Source organism: Seriola dumerili, unplaced genomic scaffold (assembly GCF_002260705.1).
Source record: "Seriola dumerili isolate Sdu_G_001 unplaced genomic scaffold, Sdu_1.0 BDQW01000450.1, whole genome shotgun sequence".
Taxonomy (NCBI): Eukaryota; Metazoa; Chordata; class Actinopteri; order Carangiformes; family Carangidae; genus Seriola; species Seriola dumerili.
Window position 1 is genome coordinate 1,157,101 of NW_019174705.1, and position 26,503 is coordinate 1,183,603.

At 39.7% G+C, this 26,503-nt stretch overlaps 1 protein-coding gene across 6 annotated transcripts in view; it reads right to left on the reverse strand.

Annotated features, from left to right (window-relative positions):
* The window catches only part of mapk10 (mitogen-activated protein kinase 10), a 35,965-nt gene that overhangs the window by 6,113 nt on the left and 3,349 nt on the right, over positions 1-26,503 (reverse strand). For 3 of the 6 annotated variants that reach the window (XM_022762887.1, XM_022762888.1, XM_022762892.1), the window contains exons 2-13: positions 18,060-18,131; positions 16,519-16,688; positions 12,665-12,794; positions 12,108-12,166; positions 11,490-11,628; positions 11,012-11,177; positions 10,177-10,248; positions 6,638-6,820; positions 3,335-3,459; positions 2,466-2,492; positions 1,269-1,332; positions 810-887 (exon numbers count right to left, since the gene is read on the reverse strand). In XM_022762887.1, coding sequence (XP_022618608.1) covers positions 810-887; positions 1,269-1,332; positions 2,466-2,492; positions 3,335-3,459; positions 6,638-6,820; positions 10,177-10,248; positions 11,012-11,177; positions 11,490-11,628; positions 12,108-12,166; positions 12,665-12,794; positions 16,519-16,688; positions 18,060-18,131 — 1,285 coding nt within the window. Of the gene's footprint in view, positions 1-779; positions 888-1,268; positions 1,333-2,465; positions 2,493-3,334; positions 3,460-6,637; positions 6,821-10,176; positions 10,249-11,011; positions 11,178-11,489; positions 11,629-12,107; positions 12,167-12,664; positions 12,795-16,518; positions 16,689-18,033; positions 18,132-26,503 lie in introns of those variants that run through there. The other 3 variants (XM_022762891.1, XM_022762893.1, XM_022762889.1) reach the window with 3 other exon arrangements.

Consider the following 26,503-nt stretch of genomic DNA (forward strand, 5'->3'; position numbering starts at 1 on the left):
ATGAAAAACAGCTGTTGCCATATGCATTAAATTCATCTCATGGGCTTGTTTGCAGAGATGCAAAATGCAACATAACATGTTGGAATAATGAATTATCTGACACATTAATGCTTGTTGTTTTTGGGTCAGCTGGATGTCATATGGCTCATAAGCCCATGTGCACACCCCTTTCTGCCTCACTTATACATCTGGCAGTTACCTCTCCTGGTCAGCAGATGCTGCTGTCTCTGCAGCTCAGTTTGCTTTTCTAATCTTCAAAATGGAACTGTTGTCTGTTTCTTAATGGAGAATGTCTGCTGCTTTGACCCAGCAATAAGCTATTTTCCACATGTCTCTGATTACAGTAGAGTCTGGGTGGCCTGGTCAAGGTGTTGCCACTAACATGACTCCATACTGCCTCTCTGTGGCAAACTATGAGAACAGCACCTGGTTTGCTTGGAGGTCGGTAGAGTATGAAATGTCTGAAATTTCCTGTGATGGATCCCAAGAACCCAAACCTTAAATCACGTCATGTTTAAACATATACACATACACAATCATAAAAATACACACACCATCTCCTATTAAATATTCCACATTGAGAGGCAACATTAGCAGTTTTTACAGTGATTAGCTGTCCGACAACGGCTTTTAACAAATACACTTTGCATACAATGACACCACCGAACGGAACAACATTCAATTTGAGATGCAAGAGACAGAGACACATGGTCAACAGCACAATGGGTTGCTTTAAATACAAGGGGTAACTCCAGTAAGGTTATAGTAAATTCACTTACAGAGCGATTAGGGTTATGCACTGAGAGTACCTGAAGGTGAAGGTTGTCCCTTCACAACGCCATTCTTCGTTCTCTCCTCAAAGTTCATCACCTCTTTGTAGATTAGTTCTACCAAGGAGTAAAGTTAGGAGAGAGAGTCATTAAAACATTAAAAAATACATGCAGTGTATATACAGGAAAAAGAAGATAAGACATATTATATCCCTCATAACTTTCAACGTAAGTTACATTGACGATGTAATGGCTGGTTTTAAGGACAATGTTTTAATGCAGCATAAAGAAAACTATATGATAACACACGTAAGATAACAGAGAAAAATATATGCATCAAAGGACAATACCATAAAAAATAAATACATTAAAATTGTTGTTTTTTTTCTCATACATTCTAGAAACATCCATTAAGGTACATTTACAGCAGCTCCAGATTTTTTTTCACTTACTTGCGGCCATTTCTTTACATTTTTTATTTGGATTAACGATTCTCACCTTTCCATTCATCAATGGAGTGTTCTCTTTCATCCAGCTGCTTGTCGTAGATCTGAGGCGGAGGCTGAAGGGGCGAGAGAGTGAGAGACTCACAGTGAGAGGGAGAGAGAGAGAGAGAGAGAGAGAACACACACTCCATTTTAGTAAGAGCTAAGCTCTCAGCCCAGTCAACCAGATTCATTTTACATCACTGGAACGCTCCAGTTAGAATATCCGCTCAAGAACGTCTCAGATACAACATTTTAATGATGTAATGATGCATCAAATCTAGACACATGAACATGGTGACAAATTAATAAAAATATGCGGATGAAAACATATTTTAACATGAGAAACACATCTGACTGTCAACATAGTTTGACACTTTAACATGTACTATATGTGTGTAAAAACATGCAGAGGTAAAAAGTGGGCACATGAAAATAAATATAAATGAAGGAAAATAAACAGTTAACACTTTATTTTCCCTCAATCACATAAAATGGTGATTGGTTTACATAATATTAAATGTTAATACATTGTTTGTCCTCAACACACATAATACATCACAATGTTTTAGACCTTTACAATCAGGATTAAACGGCTGACAAAGACAGTGAGATAAGAACAAATCTGGTGAGCTGTCTAGCTACAGTAGCCTATATCCTTCTCCCAGAAGATTGTCATTCCATCTAACAGGACACAAAATATGCTGCCTGGCATCCAGTCAGCCCTTCTTATCACTCATTCATAGTGATCCTGCCCCAAGACCCTGACAATATAATCCTCCTCTCTTTGTCACTGTAGGTGACAGGACCACCCATAAAAGTCGCCGATCTGACCTTGGAGGGACGGCAGGACAGAAGTGGGAGGTTTTCTTCAAACAAGGATTTATCAAATGAATTTAGTAGTGCGGGAGTTAACACATCTTAAAGATAATTCATCTGTAGCCTTGTAATTTTGGCACGGACACATGCATAACAATAGCTGCACCCCTTTGAGGCTTCTTCGTTCCAGTGATGACATTTTTGATATGATGGTTTGCACAGATTTCCCTATGCTCTGCAGTGTATAATATATAATGAATGTTTTTATTATGGTTTAAAATTAACAGTGCTGAACCAAGTGTGTCCTTTTCCTTAGCCTTTGTAAACGAAAGATCCATAGATATTGTTTTTTTTTTTCTTTTTTTTTTGATGTAGGGCGGTTGTTATTTACCATGGATAACTGGATGAGATCTCTGGCCTTCATCAGCATGAGATGACATTAGAGAAGGGGAAAACAGCAGAAAATGTGTTGAAATGCCATTCACAGCCATGTTATACATACCACATCAACTCTAACAACAAAATCATCATTGAAACCATCACCAGTATGAACAACTAGACAACTTGGACAAGTGCACAGTCACAAAATCTTCCAAAAATGATTCATAACTACAATGGAGGTGTATGGGAAATACTACTAATAACCGGCAGGCTATTTCACAGAGCAAAACAGTAAAGCTGAAATTCATCAGCGGGTCATGCACTCATTAGTGTATTGCTGCAAGTAGAAGTGGCATCTGTGGAATTTTATCGAGCTGCAGATGGCTTTTTCCCAATCTCACTGTCACCTCATACTAATGAGGCACTGATGAAGAAATTAGACTTCACCAAATAAACCAGAAACACCACCACTCTTACATTACAAAACAGCACAATGCACTGAGTCACTCTTTTATATGTAGCAGCAAAAACTCTGGGTTATTTTGCTCCATCTATGGAACTCATATAATATAAAGAATAAAATCATAAGTGAGAGAAAAATGAAAATGAGATGTGAACCAAAAATTTAAAACACAATCATAAATGCACTGATTCAGCAATTTTCACTGATACAGAACAGTAAAAACTGATATTTGAGTTGAAAATCACTATAATTGCTTTTATTTAAACCAAATAAAGAGAGTTATCATTATCATTTTCTGTACAACAATGCAAATGCAAAGTGAGAATCACTAAACAGTGCTGACCAATCAAAGACAGAGGGAGAGGACTCATCTTGGGATTGTGATCAATACACAGCTCTGCCAAAGGCCTACTCACCGCCTCCACCTCAGCTGGATCGTACCACACGTTGATGTAGGGGTGCTGTAAGGCCTCGTCCACCGATATCCGCTTAGCGGGGTCAATGATCAACATCTTAGACAGCAGGTCTCTGGCCTGGCTAGCTGTGGTTTGAAAGAAAGAAAAAAAAAAGAAAAAAGAAAAACAACATCTGGTTGATTTTATGAGGCAAGAAAATATTCCTCTGTGCCACTAATGTGCCAGAGGGGGATTTGAAACATAATAAAGCAGAGAGGGAGGAAGAGAGAGCGAGGAGAGAGATAGAAATGGCAGGGATTAAAGAGAATACTAAACAACAGCAGCTTGTCAAAGGAAATCAGACCTTCACAGCAACTCAATCATGCGTGGACTGATGAATACACAGACTGAGAGCTTTGGAAAAGAGTATTATGACTTTATTTTTGACTATTTGTTATTCTGGATTATATGTTGGTAAGCTGTACCTTATGTGTGCACAGACGCAGAGAGCTGGAATGACTAGTTGCACTAGTGATTAATTGATTAGTCGATCGACAAGAAAGTAATCAGTAACTACTTTACTTTTAAGTCATTTTTCAAGTAAAAATACCAAATGTTATTCAGAACCTGCTACTCAGTTGGGAGGATTTGCTGCTTCTTTTTGTCTTGTTTGATTTTTTTCAGGTTTTAGACTGTTAACTAAACAAAACAAGACATTTACCTTGGGCTTTAGGGAACTGTGATGGAGATTTTTATCTCCACCAAGGAGGTTATGTTTTCACCCATGTCTGGTTAGTTTGTTTGTTTTTTTGTTTGTCAGCAGGATTACGCAAGAAGTACCGGACCGCTTTCCACCAAACTTCGTGGAGGGAAGGGCGTGGGCCCGGGAAGAACCCATTAAATTTCGGGGCAGATCTGAATCATTTATAATGAAAAATTACATTTTCTCTGAAGTCTAGTGTATGTTGTTGGACACTGGCGTTGGCGGAGGTCTGCGCTCTCCCTTCTAGTTCAATATGGTTTGACATTTTATAGACCAAATGATTTATAAAGAAAATAAATGGCAGATGAATCAATTATCCTCCTATTAGCCCTCACATTGATGAGTCTATATTACCTTATCAGCCATCCAGATATCAATTTCTTTCATCATTGCTGAAATACACGATTCTGGTTTGTCCCATAAACCTATTGTTTATTTCTGTTGATGCAAAAATGAGGTCTTGGCACTATTTGTTACGGGCTGATTCTGTCAGCTCAGTGTGGATTAATGAATAAAATCTGAAAAATTACCTGCTACCACTGGTATATTTCTACATGTGGTTTTATAAGGGCAAACACTTGCTTTCCCAATATACAACATACAACTCAAAATGCCATCAGCATCACCCGTTGCTCAGTTGGTCACTATATTGGACACTATACCCTGAGGCTCTCATGGACTGATCTGAAATGGAGAACCCTTGAACCACACACCATCCCTCTCCTACACACGCTGACCTTCACTATAAATAGCTCTACAGCAGCAAAGGACTGAAGAAGCTGAATTGAGATCAGAGAAAGACAGATGAGCCTGGCGCATCTTCTGCCTTTTGCCCCAGCATCAACACATCAATAAGAAAAAGATGGTGAATCTGTAAAATGACTCCGCTACCACTCTCCTTCCTCCTCTCCTTATTCTTTACGTCTCTCGCTTTCCTTTTCTCTATCCTACAGTGCTGTGTGCCTCTTTCTCCTACAGTTCAAAATAACCAAAGCCCCAAGGATGTCAGACTCAGCTCCTACCTGTCACAGAACAAAACATACAAAACAGCAGCACTTCAACCCCGGTCTCACACTCTCCCAGTCTCTCTCTCTCTGGGTGCATTTCCTTTAACACTGTCACTTCAGCGGGGAGCTGCCAGAATACAAAAGTGATTCATGAGAATTTTTACCAGACAGGGGCTTTGATGTAAGAGCAGGGCGACATAAAAAGCATATTTTGCTATTTTCCATTGAAGAGAATTTCCACTTTTTAAAATACTAGGAAGGAGAGACTGCACTTCTGAATTGAGACAGAGGAAAGAAATGATGTCTTGGTTAGCCTGCTGCGTGAGAAATAGATTAAATTCACCAAGGCACAAATCCCAGAATATATAAAATATATTTTAGTGAACATATTTCAGTTTAATGTGGAGGCCCAAAGGCACTATGTAAAGTAAAAGTTTTTGAGGTAAAAGTTTTATTTTCTACATTTGAAATAAACCAGACTAAGAGTCTACAGCCAGGCTAGCAGCTCTGTGAGGTGACAATGCAACACGACCCAGCAGTGACTCTGTCACTATTAAAGTGGCAAGTGCTACGTAGCGAAGCGTACGAAGACAGCTCCATGACTGTCTATAGTTTATTTAAAACATTAAATATACAGATATCATATTTCTATTACAATTTATAAATGGCATCAAGGATTTACCTACACCCTCCCTAAAAGGGCTATTTGTAAATATTCTCTATCACCAAACGAGGTTTCTTCCCAGGAGCAGCTGGTGGTGATCGACACGTCACAAGAGCTTCGGCCATTGTTGCGTTTACAAGATAAGAGATTATAATACGCCCTCAGAGCAGCACTACGTCTTCAGGGCTGATTGGAGGCTACAGTGAGTCGCTATCGGAGATTGACGAGACGGGCCAGGGCTAGCTGGTTAGCGTGCTAACTTTAGTAGAAGAAAAGACATGGTAGAGACAAGAGTTAACATTGGTGTTTCTTTCCACCGCTGGGGACAACACTTGGCGAGTAAGTAAATGAAGTTTGATTCTGAACTCACAACGTTTCTTCTAGACTGGTAAGTAAACAGCTGTTAATGCTAACACTGGCTATGCAGCAACTTATAAATGGGTCCTTTAATGGTTGCTCCACCAAAACACTTTATCTCATGATTATCTTGTGTGTAAATGTTATTATGTCCTACATGGAAGATAAACTGTAACTTTTTTACACATTATGTCTCAGGGTTTTTGTACCCTGAGACATAATGCCAACCAAGTTGTTGGCATCAAAAGAAATCCTGAGTGATAGCACATTGTGGATTATTCTAGTCTTGTGGGATCATCCTTGAAATACTGCAGAGCTCTACATCACAGAATCGCCGTCAGGGACATGAGTATGTGTCTTTCAATACTACACAGATCTGCAAAGGTTTTAAATTCAAATAATCGGTCAATAAAATGAAGGACACATAGAAATGGTACAGTTACATGCAGGACAGTACCTCATAAACATGGTCACTGTCAGCTGATGAAATGGCTAAAATACAGTACAATTACAGCTTTACTACAGTATCTCACCTTTGAGTTTGTTGTGCTCAGAGTCAGCAGGGAAAAGGCAGTCAGGGAAGAGCTTGGGAAAGGTGAGGCCCGCGTACTTTGGCCGGTTCTCAACATAGTTCCTCACTGTGGGTTGAAGCTTCTTCATGAACTCTGGCGAGGGCGTGCCCAGCTGCTCAATCACCTTGTTCCACTGGTCGATGTCTGATGTGATGGGCCCGGATTAAGGGAAACACACACATGGAATATGCAGCATCCTGCCATCCTGCATGTCTATGAGGTAGTCTGCTACTCTCACACAATACTATTTGTATTATTAGGACAAGAAAAAAAAGGTTCTTTTTATTTCCTCATAAAAAGTTGGACTAGAACAAATAAAATAGAGAAAAATAAGCATAATCACCAAGTTACTTAAATTATTTCTGATCTCAAAACAGCTATGTTAATCCCAAAAGGAACATCTGTGTAAAATGACAAAAGGTTGAAATTTGCCACATTAACCAAAGCGGTCGTTATAAGAATATGCATTCCATCAAAACAGCTAAAAACCTGTTTATGATTGTTTATAGTAAATTTCATTTATACATCTATTTTTATGTATTTAAGTTCTTCTATTTACTCTCTCCCTCCTTTCTATTACTGCTATTTTATTCAAAACCTGCCACCAGTTTGCTGGGAATTATTCTTTTTTTGGCTTTCTGGAACCTCGGTAGATTTAAAGTGATCCCTAGTTATGCGTTAATTAATTATGTGCTATAAAATCAGCTTTAAATACCTGGAATAACAGCTATATACTGTGCATTCCCTAAGCATTGTTGAGCTCCTCCAAAAAGCAGGAATTGGGTCATAAAAGCACAGAGCTGTTATTGAACCTCCTGACAAGTATTATATATGAATTTTTGATTTAACAAGCAGCATGTGCATGTGGTTATGTTTGTGTGTGCAAATATGCTTGTGGAGTGTGTCAGCTTGTATTTCCCCTCCCTGTTGACAACAAATATTTCCTCTCTTACCCCTACACACACTGCGACCAACGCCCCTCCCCTCCCCATGTTCTCACACAGAGTGCCAGTTGAGGTAGTTAGCTGCCAGGGTCACCAGAGATCCCCATTACTTCATCTTGCTGGAACGCCACACACTTCCACCTCCTTTTTGTCTCCATTGCACATTGGCTGCCATCCACCCAGTGCTCAGTGAGGCAGTTTTTTTTTTGCTTTTTTTTATCATCCACTAAGGCTCTTAACCATGGCTCTTTAGCAAGTTGTTGGATTCACTCAGAAAGCTCGAGGTGTTTTTCCTCAGTTTCACTGCCGAAAAAAACCATGACTCTCGGCTGCGTTATTCATGTCTTGAATTGGAGCGACATGCACCTAAGCACAACGGCTCTCAAGTAAACACCCTGGGTTTTCTACAATATATCAAGTTTACATATGGAACAGGGTGGTGGGGGGGTGGGGGGTTAGAAGGATACGGTCAGTCCCAGGGAACAGCACCGTCCCTCTTATCACCTCTCCAAAGATGCAGCCGACTGACCACATGTCCACTGGCGTCACACACATGAACACACACAGGCATATGCACAAGCACACACACACTTGCATTACCAACGTCTATCCAAAATCACGTTCAACCTCCTAAATGACTTACTGTAGATCGACTGTAACTACATATAAGTACATATTTCAAGTTCAAGTATTTCTATATCGTAAACCCTCTCTTTTCTTATCCTAATGACAATATGCATTACATGCCATCACGTAGCTGTGCATTTCACTAGTAATTACCTGCCACATGTATGCCACAAACAGAATACACCTCCAGTCCCCTTGATGGCCTCTTATTTAACGCACTGCTGTACTAAATGGCCATCGAACACCCAGTCACCCTGAAGCTCACTGTGCTCTGACCTGTGTAGACAGACTGCTATTCTATATCATCATTTGACAGGCACTCAGGAAGGCACAGGTAACTTCAGCCAGGTCAATACCTCAGGTCGAAAAGCCTATGAAGTAAATTAAGATTAGCAACGTGCAGGGTACCGGTCCAGAACTGATCTATAAGCAGAAGATTAACAAAAGTGCGAGTAGCTACACTTCATTGATCTACAGTGCGAACGGATGGAGTGTTAGATGATAAGAATTTCGGGTCATTGTGAGAGAAGAGACAGAATGAGAGTGATATTGCAGAGCTCATTGCAGGGGTTTTCTGGTCCTCCAGACCATTAATCATTCTGGGACTGCAAGTTCAGCACCTGCAGACACACTGGTCTTGTGTTTTCCACTGCTTATTTGCCACTAAACAACTTAAAATCATAATTTTTAAAGGATATGCACTGTATATTTTTGTCAGTCACCAAATCCCATGTAGAGACCAAAACCGACAATACATTAATCAGTCAGTCAATAACGTTCTGACCCAACTGTTCCTACTGAAGATAGTGTGTGTTTGTTGGGGACTATTTTCAGCTTGTATTCATGGCAGCAGGATGGTGTTTGTGGGATTGACTCAAAACCAACTACAGTGACCATGTTTATCACACTAAAAGACCATGTCACACAGTGCAATGATGTGGCTCATTCTTGTATTATTAATAGTTTTTGGACAACAATCGAGGTTCGAGGAAGTAGCTATATGAGGCTTTGGCTACACAGACAATAGTACGCAATAGCAGGATTCATTGCTGGTAATGGCCATCTCATAGGATTAGGTTCGACCCTAACCTGCTAACAGTCTATACCTTTAACCTTCTGTCCTCACACCGCCAAGTGAGCTCAACTAAGCTGCTATTTACGGATGCTCATGATGAATACATTAATTACTCATTATTTATTCATTGAAAGCTTAATAACTGTGTCTGAGTCACACATGTGGGCACCCTCAGATGGCAAGATGCACTTCACATGTGCACACATGCGCAAACTCAGCATGCGGGACTATTTATCCATATCCATCCTGCAGAAAGAAGTCATCTTGGGGATGCAATTACAGCCCCCGACTCACTGCAGGAGAACTCACCAGGTAGCACTCCAGAAACCCTCCAAATAGCACACGCTTAAATATTCAGAGACGGAGAGAGAGAGTACTTCCTCTTGCCAAAATGAGGGCCTGAATAAAGCCTTAGATTCACACAAGAGTGAGTGAGAATTTATGATGCTTATTTAACGATGTTATTGCAGGTTGTATTAAAAGTGTTAAAAGAAGATCAGTTGGACGTGTTATAAAGCCAGCCAGATATGAGTGTAGTTTAGTTCACCTCAGTAACATATAGAGAACATCAGGCTAGGCACATAATTACCTTCGAATTAAGTTTAACTAAGATCTAGTCACAGCAAAAACTAACTCAAATACCATGTGAAAGCTACGTTCTGGTTATAACCATATGTATTATTTTATCTACTCTACCTGTGTACATGCCTGTAGCTACTATTTCATTCATTTGCACTTAGTATTTTTCAAGCTAAGAAAAAGAGTGTTTTAAAAGGTTCTTAAATCCATCTTTATCCAGGAACAAGTAAACAGTGTTACCAACAGTTGATGTCTCTATGTGTTAACAAGGATACAGTCCCGACCAGGGAAAAGGATTTTGTGGCGCACCATTTCTCCCATAATGCACCCCACCGACCATATATCCACTGCGCGCACAGAGGTGAGGGTGAGGCGAACAGGGAGCAAAAGAAGAGAGAGGGAAGCAAAGGTTAGTATTAGACACATCTAGCTCTCCGGGAGAAGCAACAGTAATTAGAGAGTAGCTGTTATTCAGCGGGGGAGAAATAATTAGTGAGAGGTATGCTACATAGAGACAAATTAGAAAGAAATACAAATATAGACAGAGCTGCAGAAGAGCAGAATGAATAGAAAGCCGAATCTTAGAAGGACTAACTAGTGGCAAGATATTCAAAGTCTTGGAGCCTGCAGCTTCCATCCATGGGAGGAATATGGCTAATGAGTCACAGCTTTTTCTGGCATTCAATCACATGTCTGATGCTCTGGGGGCTTTTAATCAGTGACTCATACCTCCAACACTTCAATTCACTTTAGCTTATTTGCAAAGTGCAACTTGACCAGAAAATGTTTGCAGGGATTTTAGTGAATTCAATGACCATTAATGCCCATGGTTGACTGCCAATACAAGAATTTAACTGGGTTGAGTTTCAGGAAAAAATTGTTCCAATAAACTACAGTCATTTGGTGATGTAACTATATAAGCAAGTACTGCTATACAGACTGTAAAGTCTCTATGAGCTCTTTTAATTGACTGTAGTAAATACATCAGTGGGGTATGGTGTGTATTAATAAAGAGATGGAAACAATAAAATGACTCCAGTATCATCGATTAAAGATGTCTGACTTTGATCCACACGAGCTCATGCATACTCAGTTCTCATTAACTCTCACCATTCTCTTTGTATCCCATGCCCAGGATAACCTCTGGGGCTCTGTAGTATCTAGTCACCACATAAGGGGTCATCATGAAGCTTGTGCCTGCAGTCCTGGCCAGACCAAAGTCCAGGATCTTCAGGGTGCAGTCTGACTTCACCACTATATTGCTTGGTTTGAGGTCCTGGAGAGGGGGAAAAGGACTGACATGAGAAACTGTATGTATTTACAAATCTTCTTCTCTGTTGACAGGTTTCAATGCACAGTGTCCTTTTCTGGTATGTGATTTGTTTATAACATCCATTCATTTTGCTCATGACTAAAGAAAACTCGGCCACAATGAGCGAGCCAAACAAGAGGATGGTGATGGTCTTGAAACCATGGGCTTAGGTTTGTGTAAGATTTAAGGGTTTAGTTCAACATGATTATCACTGCTGTCCATTAAATATAACACTCAAAAAACAAACAAGGAAGCTGAGGTGTCTTGCTTTCCTACCCTGTGAATAATCCCAGCTGAGTGCAGATGTTTGATACCACACAGCATCTGGTAGAGCAGGTAGGACATTCTCTCATGGTCAAGCTCCATCTGAATCACCTGGCACAAGTTGGCATCCATCAGCTCCATCACTAGGTACCTGAGAAAAGGTTTTATTGATTTGACAGTGGTTAATAGCCGTATCAGCTCAGTCACTGATGAGGTATTTGGAATTTGATGCGTTAGTTGTCTCCTGAAATCTACCGCCCTTCTACCATGTCTGTCCATAAAATGAGAAGATATATGAATCCTGCTGCAGTGCTGTTCACCTAGAGATTGTTCTAAAAGTGAACACACTCTCATTCATCATTCAGCATGAGAACAGGATATCTCCAGCAGCCTTAGGTTACACTTCCAGTACTCTCACTGACTGCACTCCAGCGGCTGTCTTGTCACAACTGCAGGTGCGAAGGAGTAATGAGCACATAATGCTTAATACAATTAGTCCCCTTCTTTTCTCTGCCATACGATATATCAGATTAAATGAAAACAAGTAACACTTCCTTTGCCTGTTACATAACCTAAATTAAACATTTTCGTGGAAATGTAATTATGCAAAGAAGGGTTCAGCATACTCACACATCCTGGAATTCCTCTAATGATTTCTGTGGTGTGAAGACATTTAATAAACTGATAATCTGAAAGAGAGAATAGCATGAAGAGGATCAACATACAGTGGTTAAATATACAGTACACACATGAAATGAGAGTTAGAGCAATAGACTGTGGATGCAAGTTGGTAATGACCCTGATGAAGGACACTGCTGAGTGAGAAATAGAGTGAACCGAAGTAGTGAGATGGAACAAAAGAGTGGGGACAAATGTGGAGGATAGGGAATAGAGGAGAGAGACAGAGGAGGGAGGACAGAACACAAACTGCAGCACTGGAGATTACATTCATGCCTTCAAGTGCTCTCTGTTTCACTCTCCTGCCAGTTCGGTACTTTTCTGGAGGCATGGAATTTAGCGCGGTCACAACATTGCAGTCGCTCATCTCCGTTTTTGTAGCAAAGGGATTTATCAGGAACCAAAAATAGACACTGACTAAAAAGTGGTTCTCATTCTGACAATGGATTACATTTTCCTTCTTTCTGCATTCGTTCCTACTTCTGTTACCCCTCATCTGAATCACTTACATTTTTGTGATTGACACATTTCATGAGCACCAGCTCCCGGTATGCCCTCTTGGCATGGGTCTGGTTCTGGAAGGGTCTGCTCAGCTTCTTGATGGCTACATTTCTGTCCAGAACAGCATCATAGCCCGCACTGCAGAGAAAAAAAAAAAAAGAAAAAGAAAACAGAGACCAGTGAAGCAATTTTCCTCTCATGTTCATAGCTGGATGATTCACTGTGTGTGTGATTGGATGTCACTGTGACAATCCATGGTGAATGTCATTGGCTGCAAAAACAAAAGGATGATTTTTCACATCTCCAGCCAAACAAAGACTCATGGAAACAGGTGGGAGATTACTTGTAAAACATTTTTTCCTCAATGGTACGAGCTTGTCAGTAACCAAGAAACATTAAACTCATATTCAATGTGGCTGTCAAGAGGAAAAAAACATAACCTTTTGTTTAAATCACACAATAATAGGAACAGTTCATTTTGGGAAATATATTTTTCAGCTTTCTTGCTGAGAGTTGACTGATTGCACAGGTGTTTGCATCTAATTCAAGTCCAGTAAGGACTTGATTTAAGGGGATAAGGACTATACACTGTTGGCTTGTATGTATGTATGTTCACTTATTAAACCACTCTAAATATGTAACACAGGAAAAGTCGCTAATTTTGAGAATTAAAATAACCATTCTATATAAGTGTATGAATACTCCCAAGTCAGAATAACAGGAGGCTTTTCTTGTTCTTCCCATTCTGCCGACATTGTGTGAATTCAGCATAAGACTCCAGGAAGTCACTGTGTCCATGAACAGAGCTAAGCTAGCTACTCCCAGTCTTTATGCTAGGCCTAGCTAAGTGTCTCCTGGCTCCCGCTTCATGTTTAATGGACAGATAAGAGAGTGGTGTCATTAAGAAACATCATAAAACCACATCTTGTCATTTTTACACTTTGGTATTTGCATAGATTAAATGTATCAACTAGCTAGCTTTAGAGGTGCATATACATTTTCTTGGACAGGACCAGGCTAGCTTTTTTTGCCTCTCTTTCCCATCTTTATGCTAAGCTAAAATACGATAAGCTAATCAGCCACTGGTGATATTCATATTTCACACTTTATATTTTACCGTACAGAGATGAGAGTGGTATCGATCCTCTAACTCTTAGCAAGAAAGCAAATAGCTAATCATATTACAGAACAACATAAACACAAACTTTACCCAAATATTTATTAATCTGAAATATTTAGTATTAATGATGTTTTGTTGGTTATGAAGAAAAATAGCCTACAAAGTACAATGCAATGAAACAGAGGGTGAAATGTAAGTCATACGTTGATAGTTTCTCTTTCCACAAAGTGGCTCAACCCATTTTAGAGGTCATTACACCAAAGTGAGTTCTTTGCTGGCTCAACACAATCCAGACCACTGAGAACCTTTGGGGTTTGGGCTCTTTGTGTAGATTTATGTTGGTTTTCAATGTACAGCAGTACACAGACGAGGAAAATCTGCCATAAAAGTGCCGTACATATCACATTTTCAGCTCTATCTGCCCTCTGTGACAAATTCTCCCGACAAGATGCTGCAAATCGAGTTTCAAGGCATCTGTACGCAGCCTTATTGCAACCCTAATCAAGACGATGGCGTGTGTGGGTTTGTAGATGGCTGGGTGGGATATGCTGTGGTTCGTCATGTCTCTGTGGAGACTGCAGGCCAGGGATGATGTGTGACCATGGTAACAGTGGAGCCTTCATAAAAGCATTGATCCAATAGGGATTTGAGTCAGTCATCACTTTTCTAGCTGAGTGAAAGATGATGTCATGACCAGCTAAACTACTTAAAGCCTTCATCCCTCCTAAGATGCTTCTGGAAGCTCATCCTGACTGAGCACACGAGTCATAAGGGCAGAGATGTGCACAGATTGAGACATTTGTGGGCGACAACACTGGCAGAGTGAGTTTTAGCAGCAGCAGTGACACAAGTTTTCCCTCATTATCATGTTCTCAGGCTTTACGGGGGCAAGAGTCTCTCGATTGCATAAGAAAAACATACTTAGTCACTGCTGATTTTTACAGAAAAGCTTTTGGATCAATCCCTGCTTTTGTGCATATTGTCTATTTAAAGTCGAAGTAGTGTCAGATAACTGTTTATGTAAATGTGATTATGTCATCCAGTCAGGGATTATGCTGAAGATAATGCACAGTAAGCAAGTCACTAATTATCTCATCATCATATCATGACAAATCATTCATCCAGCATAAATACACATGTCATGGTCTTCTGGTATGTTGATGATGTGCTTCTTACCATCTAAATAAAACTACTTTCATATTGTATCCCATTTGATCTCTATAATCAGTAGGATATTATATCAATCTTTGGGGTTTTATGTGGTTCTGTCGCGGTAATACCATCACCATATGACACCAGATGACAGCTGTGGGGAGAGCCAAGCGAAACACACCAGAGCAGGTTAAATTAGATTTGTACTGTCTCCCCGCCATCCATCGCTACAATATCCTTCAAATGGGCACAGTCCCAGCATTAGCAGTTACAGGCTGCCCAAGCTCCTTTGCAAATGCACAAAATTGCTTTGGAGCGGAAGGAGAGAAGGGCTGAGGGCATGGGAAGCAAAGGAAGGACAATGAAACAGGGTGAGTGAGGGGCAGGGGGTTTAGGGTGCTGACAGCCAGTGAATCTTCAAAACACTACAGAAGACACACTGAAATAAAACATGTCAGCTTGGGTCATCCCGGGGAGGGTCTCTGAGGCAGGTATATCACAACACTGACATGGCATTAACATAAATATAACTTATAGATCTGTTTGACAAAGACTGTAAAATGCATTCCTGTAAGTGGAGCTTTGGCAGTCATTCCACTGCATTCTGACAGGGCAGGCGTGAGATGAATTACAATGAATACGAACTCTTGCTGCAATCCGGATTAAGGATTCACTTAAGTGCCCATCCTGTTAGGCCCTTATGGCCCAACAGATATGTCATCAGCTCAAAGCACTGGAGAGGATATGAACCGAGTGAATTCAAATATTATGAATGGCCAGACGCTCCACATTTTATGAAAGAATTATGACAAAACATGCTCATCCTAATTCTTCTGAAAAATGTTTCTGCCTTTCAACAGGTTTTCAGTATTTCACAGTTTCTACTGAGAAACGCTACCGTAGCTACTACAGATATTTTCACACTTTCTTACAGAAGCTGCAAGAATTATCTTTCTATTTCTATTTTTTTCAACCATGTTAATAACTGGTATATTCACATTAATAATTGACTTATGATAAAAAAGTCTTAATTATGATAAACATTTTTGTGCCTCTTAACTGATCATAATTTATAAAAACTGCCATTTTACTGCATTTACAAACATTACTGATAAAATTACCTGCATCAGAAAACACTAATAATTCTAACTTAATTTATTTGCTGTTTTTAAAAGACCTGTTAGAGGAATGTGCACCTGTTTACCATTACAAGATTAAAGCCCAACGTCTGCTCAGATGACAGACCAAAATAAACTTAAGTAAATAAAACTAAAGAAATATAATGTTTCTACATTCAGTCTTCTTCATTTTTAATGTTGAGCAAATCCATTCTTTTCCACATTGCTGATCAAACAGTCTCTGCAAAGATGAGTCACATGGCTTCATGCTGTGCTTTCAAATGTTCTGATTGGTCAGGTATAATGAAACCACGCCGGGGTGAAAATATGACTTTCCATTTGCCAAATTAACAGTATTGTCATGGAAACAGCTAAATAAGATAATCATGCATTAAATACTACATTAAAAAATTCAAATGGCCGGATATGAAATGAAAAAGGATATAAAAGAAATGCACTGTTGAGCACTTACCAGACAATTCCCTGAGCTCCAGAGCCAATGGGCTTTAAATTCTGGAAACGTTTTAAAACTGTGAAGGTAGAGTCTCCCACTTCCACACTGTAGAACTGGTTGTCCACTTTGCTTTTGCTCATGTTGTAATGCTTGGCAATATATGACACATCCACTTGTTTTCCAAAACCCTGAATGACGCAAACACAACAGGAAACTTCTGTTATTGATGATAAAGATGATTTGTGTGTTTGCTTACCTGGAAAAGTAATAAAACATCTGAAAAAAACATCAATTCGCAAAAATAACATTCATGTAACATTCATATAGTAAATTTCATGCTATTAAGTCATTGTTGTTAAATCTTTAACCATCAATAAATCAGTTAACCAATCAATCTTTATTGGTACTTTACCAAACAACAACAAAAAAGCATGTTAAAGGCTAATTGGTAAAACTGGACACATAGCATAAACATGACAGGTCACACAGAACAGTTTTGTATACACTATTGTTTTGTTTTATGTTTCCATGCAGAAATTACTTGTACAATACTTGTGTCCATGTACGATCTTTAATATCCATGTAATGACATTAGTGCCACTAATCTTAACTCTCTTAACTCAGCTAAAAGATATTATTCATATATTAATGTGCACACAATAATTGGGCTGTAATTACTTGAGCAGTGGAGTCATACAAATGGTGCCACAACAAAAATTTCGGTAATTACAGACTGGGTAATTACAACACAGCTCACAAACCAAACAAAGCTGCACCACTGTGTATAACTGAGGGGCACGAGTTTCAAACACTTCCCACAAATGCCATGAAAAATTAATATACGTGATGTAATACACTTAAATATAACATGGCTGACAAGTCATCCAAATCTATGATCTAATTATTTCAATACATAGGACTGTAGCTTCTGTAACCGTGCAGCCAGCGGTATATCTATAGTGGCTATTAAACATCCAGCTACACATGCATGTGTAATGCAGACACCCCATGCAAAGCATCTTATTAATTTCGAGCTACAGAGGAATAGCCTGTAGCTTTGCCTTGTAGCAAACCACACAGTCCTCACACACAGGCGTGCAATATAGACTGCAGAGTTTGAATGACATCCCCACAGGAGTTTTGTATTTACACTGTCACAACTCGAGAGGAGACTGGCAATTAAGCTTCAGGTAGGAAGACACTTCACTGTTTTTGTGTTTAGTAGAGATCTCAGTTACAGATAAACACTTTAATGGAAAACCAGGTCTACCTGAATTATTTTTAGCTTTGCATGAAATTAATTATCAGCACAAGTCTAGAAAATTGTGTGACATATTTACAGTGAAGCACTGAATCCCAAGTAGAAACGCCTTTTGCATTTCACATTAAAACAGGATTATGTTCCATTTTGTCTTAAGTAAACATTGTTAATGTTTAGAAACTCAGCTCGACTTAATATACACATAAACACAACAGTATATACCACAAAATACAGAGCAATGAAGGGGAAATGGAAGTGAATGAATACTGTACCTTTTTTACCTGTAAGGAACACACACCTGACAAAAGGCTATCTTCACATCCAGGATTGGTTGGCTGCAGTTATATAAGAAATGTCTGCTCATAAATACCTGGAAGACACAAACAGGGGAGAGCAGGAGTCAGAGAGTGAGAGTGTGAGGTGTAAGTGTCAGTAACAGGAACTTAAAATATGTGAGATGCAATTTTTTTTGCATATAATATGATGGAAAATTAACCGATCCCAAACATATTAACTGCACTGTACTGGCTAGATGAAAACAGACTACAGTATATGTTATATACGATACAGCAGTTTCATTTATCATGGCCTTTCTAGGTAAAAAAAACACTGTCACACTGAATCCTGGCCAAAAATTCCACTGCTGTCTTTTCTCCACTCTGTCCCCATCATTCTCAATAAAAGTGAGAAAAACACCCATTCCTCTATGAACAAGAATGGATCAATATATTGATTCCTCATCAGAGTACAATATAGCACGGCTTCAACGACCAGTGTCTTTGTGTTTCAAGATGCTGGTCTGGCTTGGGCTGAAAAAAAAAAAAGACATGAATAGCTGGTTCTCTCGAGGAGTGAAAGGCAATATGCTAATGTTTGTTGATGACTTCCTGGCAAGCTGAAGCCTAATATTTCTCGTCCTCGTACTCCCCTGTATCTGCAACATGGAGGATTTCATAACATCATCTCAACATGTCAGCAGCCTACTTTTCTTATTTTTTTCAGCCTGATCATATTCACCTCGCTAAAGGAACACTTTGACATTGTTGGGACACACTTTCATCTTTCTTGCCTAGAGTTAGATCAATACCACACTTTCTTTGTTAATTATGAGGCCACTGCTAGCAGCTGGTTAGCTTATCTTATCTCAGGATAAAGACTGGGAACAGTGGAGATAGCGTGGTCCGTCCACAAGTAAATCTGTCTAAGAGTTCACTAATTAACACTACTTCTAATAAATCTAATTAAGTAAAATGCTAACTTGTGAGCATTAGAGGTGCTAGGAGCAGAATTTGGATTTCCAGCTAACCAGCTGCTGGCTGTAGCTTATTTCCCAAACTAGTCCTTTGAAAAACTGCAAGCTTTAAATGTATGCCTTTTAAATGGTTTGTATTTATGTCTTCAGTATTTATTGAATATTCATAGTAATCAAAGAAAAATTATAGGCTAGGCTATGAGTTGAGCAACTCCATACATTTATGAATTATTCAATCCTAGCACCACAAATCCATATAAAAAATAATGCAGTTATAGCCAACAACCAACATAATAAACGTTTCCTCTGTCATCCTATTTGACATTGTGTGCACTTATCTGCACTCCCAATTTATCACTTTGACACTGTACTCATTAACCTCTTTGACCTTCAGGAGACCTATGAGTTGATTTAGAGACTGAGGAGATAATGCATGCAATTTCACCAGGATATATTTTAATATCGCTATCACACATGAAATAAGCTTTCAAAGAGCCACTACCATTAGAGATTGCATTTCCATAATAGTAATGTAGTAATTTTTGGCAAAGCTCTGAGGCTTTTACTGTGAAGGAGCAGCTTATAGGTCAATTTGGTTTAATGTAGATTTGCCAATTTTCTGGAGCTTTTTTGTTGGCGGATCAGTTCAAAACATTGCAAGGGAGGAATAAAGAGGGCAAGAAAGCTCTGAACGACAGTGGCTCCCACATTAAGCCACATGAGCGAGACAGGCTGCAGCTCTCGCCCACAATGACTCTGGCTTCAAGGTTTTTCCAGGTAATGAAGCTCCCAGTGTGCTAATGATCACATCTTTTGAATAAAATGACATGTGGTACTAATGCTGGCATTAAAATGAGTAGAAAAAAAAAGATTTTTGCTGGCCTAACGAGAATTGGGCTGTGGTCATAAATACCCCACAAATGTCCCCAAATGGTTTGGTGTGCCCTCATCTTTCACAAAGTCCAGAATAGCCGTTGAAAGGATGTGGCTTTGCAATTTGCTCTCAGGAGGTAAATCTCGGGCTTGCTGGACACAAACGCATGATTTAGCTCCAGCAGTCCTTTAAAAATGTCACCGTTAAACCTTTAGTGTTTCTGCTACGTCCAAAGGGAGTGGGCAGCTTTAAAAATAAATAAATAAATAAAAAGAGATGTGGGGCACAAAGGTGTGAGATTTGTAATTTGACCTATTTAGGCCAACCTTTTACTTTAGACATACAATAAGTAGTGTCACAGTGCAAAGTGATGGTGGACATTCGTGCTGTCCACATTTCATCACTGACTGTGCTGCTTTTGTGTGCCGTTAAGTAAGGTACAATTTGAAGAGTGGCTGATTCACAATAGTGTCTATATTCCTGGAAGAACCAGAATAATAATTGACATGCTGAATTTCCATCAAAGAATAAGAGGGGAAAAAAAGTGAAAGATGAGAGGATGACTGCATGAAAAATGAAGAGTGAGATATAATGCACAGGAAAGTGGAAGGTTAGGAGGAGGCAGGGTTTTAGATGTGATCCATACATCAGTTGCAATCCCTCAAACCAGTATAGTAATTTCCCACCACATCTGTATGTTTGACATGACTAACATCACTGGCGCCACATTAACCAGCACAATATTTGCTATTAATCTAACGGTTCAACTCTGAGTCAGCCCCACCATCAGCCAGCTAGCTGTATCTGTGATGCTCTAATCTTTAGCCGTCTGTGTACATAAGATATTAAACCTCTCAGATGGACAAAAATGTTTGTCTTCCAGCAGTATACACTGTAATAATTCAAACACCACCTGGATCGTCTCTGAGTGTGATAGTGGGCATACAGTAGCTTGGCAGTTAGTCATACATTCACATACAGTAACAGTGGACAAACATATCTGGTTTAGGCTGTTGTTTTTTCTTCATTTCTCATTATAATAAACAATAACATTTAGCAAAACAACTATATGAATATATAATAGCTCATGTTATTAAATTGTAACTGAGCTAATGGCTGTTTTCTGACAGAAAGGGGAATTTCATAGCAGCATCACCAGATTAGCGCAGGACAAGCTGGGTAGCTCATTAAAATAAAGACTGTAGAAAGTCATAAATATGGATTCAAAACAGCGAACCCTGCTTGGATTTGCTCAGATATAACAACAAATAAAATGCTAATAAAAAAGAAACAGTATATGTATAACACAGAAACAGAAGAACAGAAGAGGGAAGACAAACAGAATTATGATGGTTATATCTTTTAATTTCTGTGTTAAAAATTATGAGCTATGTAAATATGACTCTCATTTTTCCATTTCAAGTGGACAGGGTCTTTCATATTCACCTAAAACGAATGGATTATTTCAGATGTGATGTGACATGTGGAGCAGAACCACAAACATCTTAGAGACCGAATAACAATTTATCTTGGAGCAGACACTTTTGGAAAATTTACACATGCAGCTTAAAAGTAATGAGTCAGGGAGTGGCTGACTGTCGTGTGATAGAAAAAGATAAATCAATTTGTATAATTATCAGGAACGGTTAATTGTGAAGATGCAGTGAAAATGACAAGCACACTACCGCCATTTCTTCCCTCTCTGAAGCCGAGAGCCAGTGAAGAAGCACTTTTGTACCTTTTTGTTAGTTCAACTCTCTGACCAGATTCCGCTGATAGTGGCCATGGTTGAAGTGCTGCACTTATTGTAGCTAAGACTACACTCAGCGCCAATCCTTAAAATGCCCATATATCATTCTGACGACGGTACTGTGTGTCTCATCAGTACAATCCAGTGCCAGGGTAGTGAGAGGTGGAATAATTAAAAAAAATAAGAAGCTTGACCTTTCTCCTTTCTTCTTCAGCTTATTATAAGAGGGTGGGAGGAGAAAATACGGATTTTGAAAACCTGCTGGAAGAATATGCACTACAATTAATCACAGTTCACATACATTTCTGATAAAGAAAACTACAAAAAACTACCAGATAGGGGCATGAATGATTCTGCTGTTAACCACATTACAGCTGTGTATGTAGTCTTGTCCTGCCAAATAAACTGGACAGTTGTTTAGTGGTGAGTGTGAGTTAGTTGTTAAAAGGGCAAACCATTAGCTGACGTGTAGTTTTGCCAATGCTCTTTAATGCCAGTGCAAATACAGTGCCTCACCTGATACCAATACAAAAACAGTTCATTCTTGAAACCTTATTTCAGGGCGATGTATTTCTGTCTGTTTAACAAAGGCAGACACAGTTCTAAGAAACAGTTTGGATGGTGCTCAAGTCGTGCTGAGTTTTGATTTCTGTCCCAACTCAAAAGTGAAAAGAGATTGTTGCCAGGACAGTTGTGGTCAACTGAACCTTCTCATATTGTGTGATTACACCTTTAATTATAACAGAGAAGATAGTATGCTACTACACAACTTTTGCAAGATATGAGCATCAACCATCCTGTTAAAAAAAGTTATATGTATGTTGCTCCTGAAGTCTTGCTCAAGAGTGTTGCCTGGTGTTGCATCAGAGTTTAGAAAGCAACAGCGCTTATGCAGGATGTACAGGAGTTCTGGACTCCTTGCACTTATAGATTGTGTAAAATTGCCAATTTGTAGCAGTCAGGAGGATGTAATCTGTCATACACACACAAACACATTCACAGACACAAAATCTATTGCCCAGTTACAAAAGACCAGGTAGTTTGCACTGATGGAACAAGATTTACTAAGAAAAAACAAAATGAAACTGAAGAATGAAACTAAGAATACAGGGAGGAGGTTTTTAATGATCTGGAATGGGCTAATGCATATTACTGATACAGCAGACCATTCATCTACAGTGTTGGCTGTGCTGATGCTGAATCCTGCTGATGTGTGTGTGTGTGTGCATGCGTGTGTTATCTGCAGTTGTGGCTGGTCCTTGTTATTTGGATCCTGGGCATTCTATTACATCCGCCCCCACAGGCACAACAATCCCCCGGGCAAACCAATGATCACTCTGCATACTTGGGAGGCAGGGTCCCATTGTACAGCAGGAGATGTTAATCCTGGTACTCAGAATACATTCGGTTTTCTGTTTTTCCTGCTACTTTACTGCACTCACCTGGCAGCCAAGGTGTAAACCAGCCTCTGAGGCTGACGTGAGAGGTTTCTCCACCCAGGTGCTCGTTATCTAAACAATAATAAACGTGGTAACGGTGGTGGAACAGTCACGGTTTAATTAGGTTTAGGCACAAAAACTAGGTTAGGTTTAGGGAAAGGATCATGGTTTGGGTTTCAATTGAAGTTAAGGCTAAGCTTCCTTAAGATTAGAGGACCTTTGTTTTCATGGTTACAATAAATAACACAAGGTTAAGGTTGTCATAGTGGGTGTTGGTTATTAGTTTCACATGGGAAATAATCTTTGTGAAAGCTGACCCATCCATCCACCCTAAACTCCTTATGACCACTAGAGGTCGCCCAACAATAAAACGTAACTATTTGTTGTAATTTTTTTCAGGACGACATTCTCAAGTGCATGTCCCAGACACAGGGGACTGCTTTGACCTTTTTCACAGCAGACATTTTGACTTTCAAGCACAGGTGTAATCAATAATATTAATAATTCAGTTTTTAATTGTTCCAGTGAGTCATACAACTGAGTGAGCATGCAAAATACCAGGCAACCTAAAGGGAATGCAGCCATTACCAATGTTATTTGTTGTACCTGTTGTTTCCCTGCAATGACATGTCAAAATGTCTGCCGTGATAAAAAGTCTATTGTGCCTGCTGGCCCACTGGCACACCTGAACAGAATGAAGCTGTAATTAATGTTATTAGTTACACCTGTGGTGTTTCCGCAATGATTAAAATGTCAGCCGTGAAAAAAACAGAACTTAACACTGGTGAGATAAGTAGTTAAATGTAACACCAGGAAAACGCAGCGTCTCCAGTACTTATGGATGATGAAATTGCACAGTATTACACAAAGCACAGGTCGGTAAATATACGCAACTGAATCCTAAATGTGTGACAGTGTTGTCCACCAACTGGTGTGCCCTATGTCAGATTAACCATATTACTGCACATGAACCACAACGTGTCTACGACAGAAGCAGCGGACCCCTTCAATAAAATACACACAGTATTATCCATAGTATCCATATAAATATTTTACTATACCAGGGAAGCTAGCTAAACAAAGTCATGATTCTGTGAGTGAGAGCAGCAGAAAGACTTTGACATCAGACGAAAAATATGACTACCGTGATACATGGATGGGTAATGTAGCAAACTGTAATATTACAACAATGTTCATTATCCCAGCTATTTGTAATATATGACATGAAAGGCTTAGGGCAAAGGAGAGAGAACGTTATCAACTGTAGAACAGCAGGAGTATATGGGCACATTCATCAAGCTTTTCTTCATGGTAAGGTTATAAACCTACACACTATTAATAAAGGGCCGGAGACGAGATATTTCCCATGTGCCGTGAAAGTCCATTTCATTAATAGTTGGAGAAGTGCAGCCAGGGGACATGTCATGCCAATAGCTACTGAAAAGGTCCTTTAACTGAAAGGTGTGTAGAAATGTAAAATACTTTCATAGAAATATAAGTGGTGAAATATGTCAAAAACAAATTGCTGGGAAAAAAAAAGAAGTTGTTTCACGTGTGGCAATACTGTATATACAGGAATACATGTCAGTGTCATGTGTTTATCAGTTATTGCTCACTGTAATACTTGTTCAGTTTAGCCATGTAGACTTTGACTTGAGTTACAGGCAGTGTTATGTGTCTGCAATAAATAGGTTCATTGGCTGCTACATCACTAGAGGGGTAGCAAAGAAGTGCAACGCGCCTGTCCAGATGTCCGTACACACCAGTGTTATCTTTCTCTGTCGTATCCATCTTTGCCTCTCCTCCTCCTCACCACTCTTCCTCCCTCTGTCATAAGCCTGAAAGCTACACATTTTGTGAATGTCACAGAATGCGCACCAAAACACTTTCCGTATCTTCATTCCTCCCCTCCATCCTCAACACTGATGAGAGGCTGCATTCTCCCTTTCCTGCCTCCCTTTTGTCCCTCCCCTCGCTCCCACCATTCCTGCTCCCAGGCTCCCAGCCTCGCTGCAACCGTCTCCCCTCCCCCTCCCTCGGAGCTCCATTGTGAGTGCTTGGTTCAGCAGCCTCAGCCTCTCCTGCAGTATGCAGCCTTGCCTTGCCTTTACTGTGCAGCGTGAGCCAAACGCAGTAGAGCCTCCTGTTCGGGCTCAGGGGAGGGGAAGGGAAGCACTTCAAACTGCAGGCCCAGCCAGGAAAAACAAGACAGCGCTGACTCCTGAGCTCATCTACAGGTTGTGAGAATCTGAATGTTCACCGACATCTATTGATTTGTTTCCTTGGAGCTGAAACACACTTATCCTCTCTGTCTCTGACTCTCATCTGTCGTCTCCCGGCCATTTCTCACTCGCATCCCTTGATTCACTTTAAGTAAACAACAGACATGTTAGCTGAAAACCTGCTTGTATTGCAGTTTTTCGGATGAGCTGCATGGTAACAACGTGTACAGCTTTGGCAGGTGCTTGAGCACATTCACCTGATTTACAGCTTTTCTTACACAAACACATTTGGAGGAAGGGGGCAAGACCAGAGCACTGTATTGAAACTACTGAGCCTTCTGCCATACAACCTCTTGGATACTTGTAACACATAAGATGATAAAAATATATAATCTGACATGGTCACGGAGCTATTCTGATGCCATGGTTACAGTAGATAATGCTTTCTAAAACAGGACACTGCTGCAAAAGTATGGCTATTTTTCAAGAGAGATTCATCACACCTTCTATTGACATTTTTTCCATGCTCAAAACACTTATAAGTGCATCCTAATAACAAATACCTTCAATATCTGCATACATGCTTACTGTCCACATGATAACATGGCATGTGCCTTTAGCAGCATTGAGACAAAATTTGGTGATATAAGGCAGGTTTTTAGCATTGTCATTAGTCTGGACTTAATGCCCCCCCTAAAATCCTTTGATGGCCTCAGAGTCGTTACAATGTCTGACCTCTGGTGAGTCTTAATTCTCTTTACAGATGTGCTGCGAGGAGATTGAGGCTGAATCTAACGCAGCTTAAAGTCTTGCACTCAGCTATCTGTAAAAGCAAATAAAAGCTGCATATTTGTCAGATCAAATCCAATTATGTAACTGTGTATCTCACTCTGCAGGCACATCTTTCTATTTGTCTGTAGTGGTAAGCAATGCTGCAGCCTGGGGGGAGTAAACTTTCATGCGGCGAGAATTTCATTTTATTTATGGGAAAATTGTAAAATTCAAATTGAATAAGGCTGTAGCATCACTGCGAACGATTTGCCTGCACGTTGCTTTCAGTTTCTTGATGTTCTAAATGGGGTCAGGCAATGTATTAAAACATTAATTGTTTCCTACAGTAATAATAATTACATGTAATTTAATGCCAGCAGTTATGATCATAAACGCATTAAGTTTCACATTTTGATCAACATTAGGCTACGTAA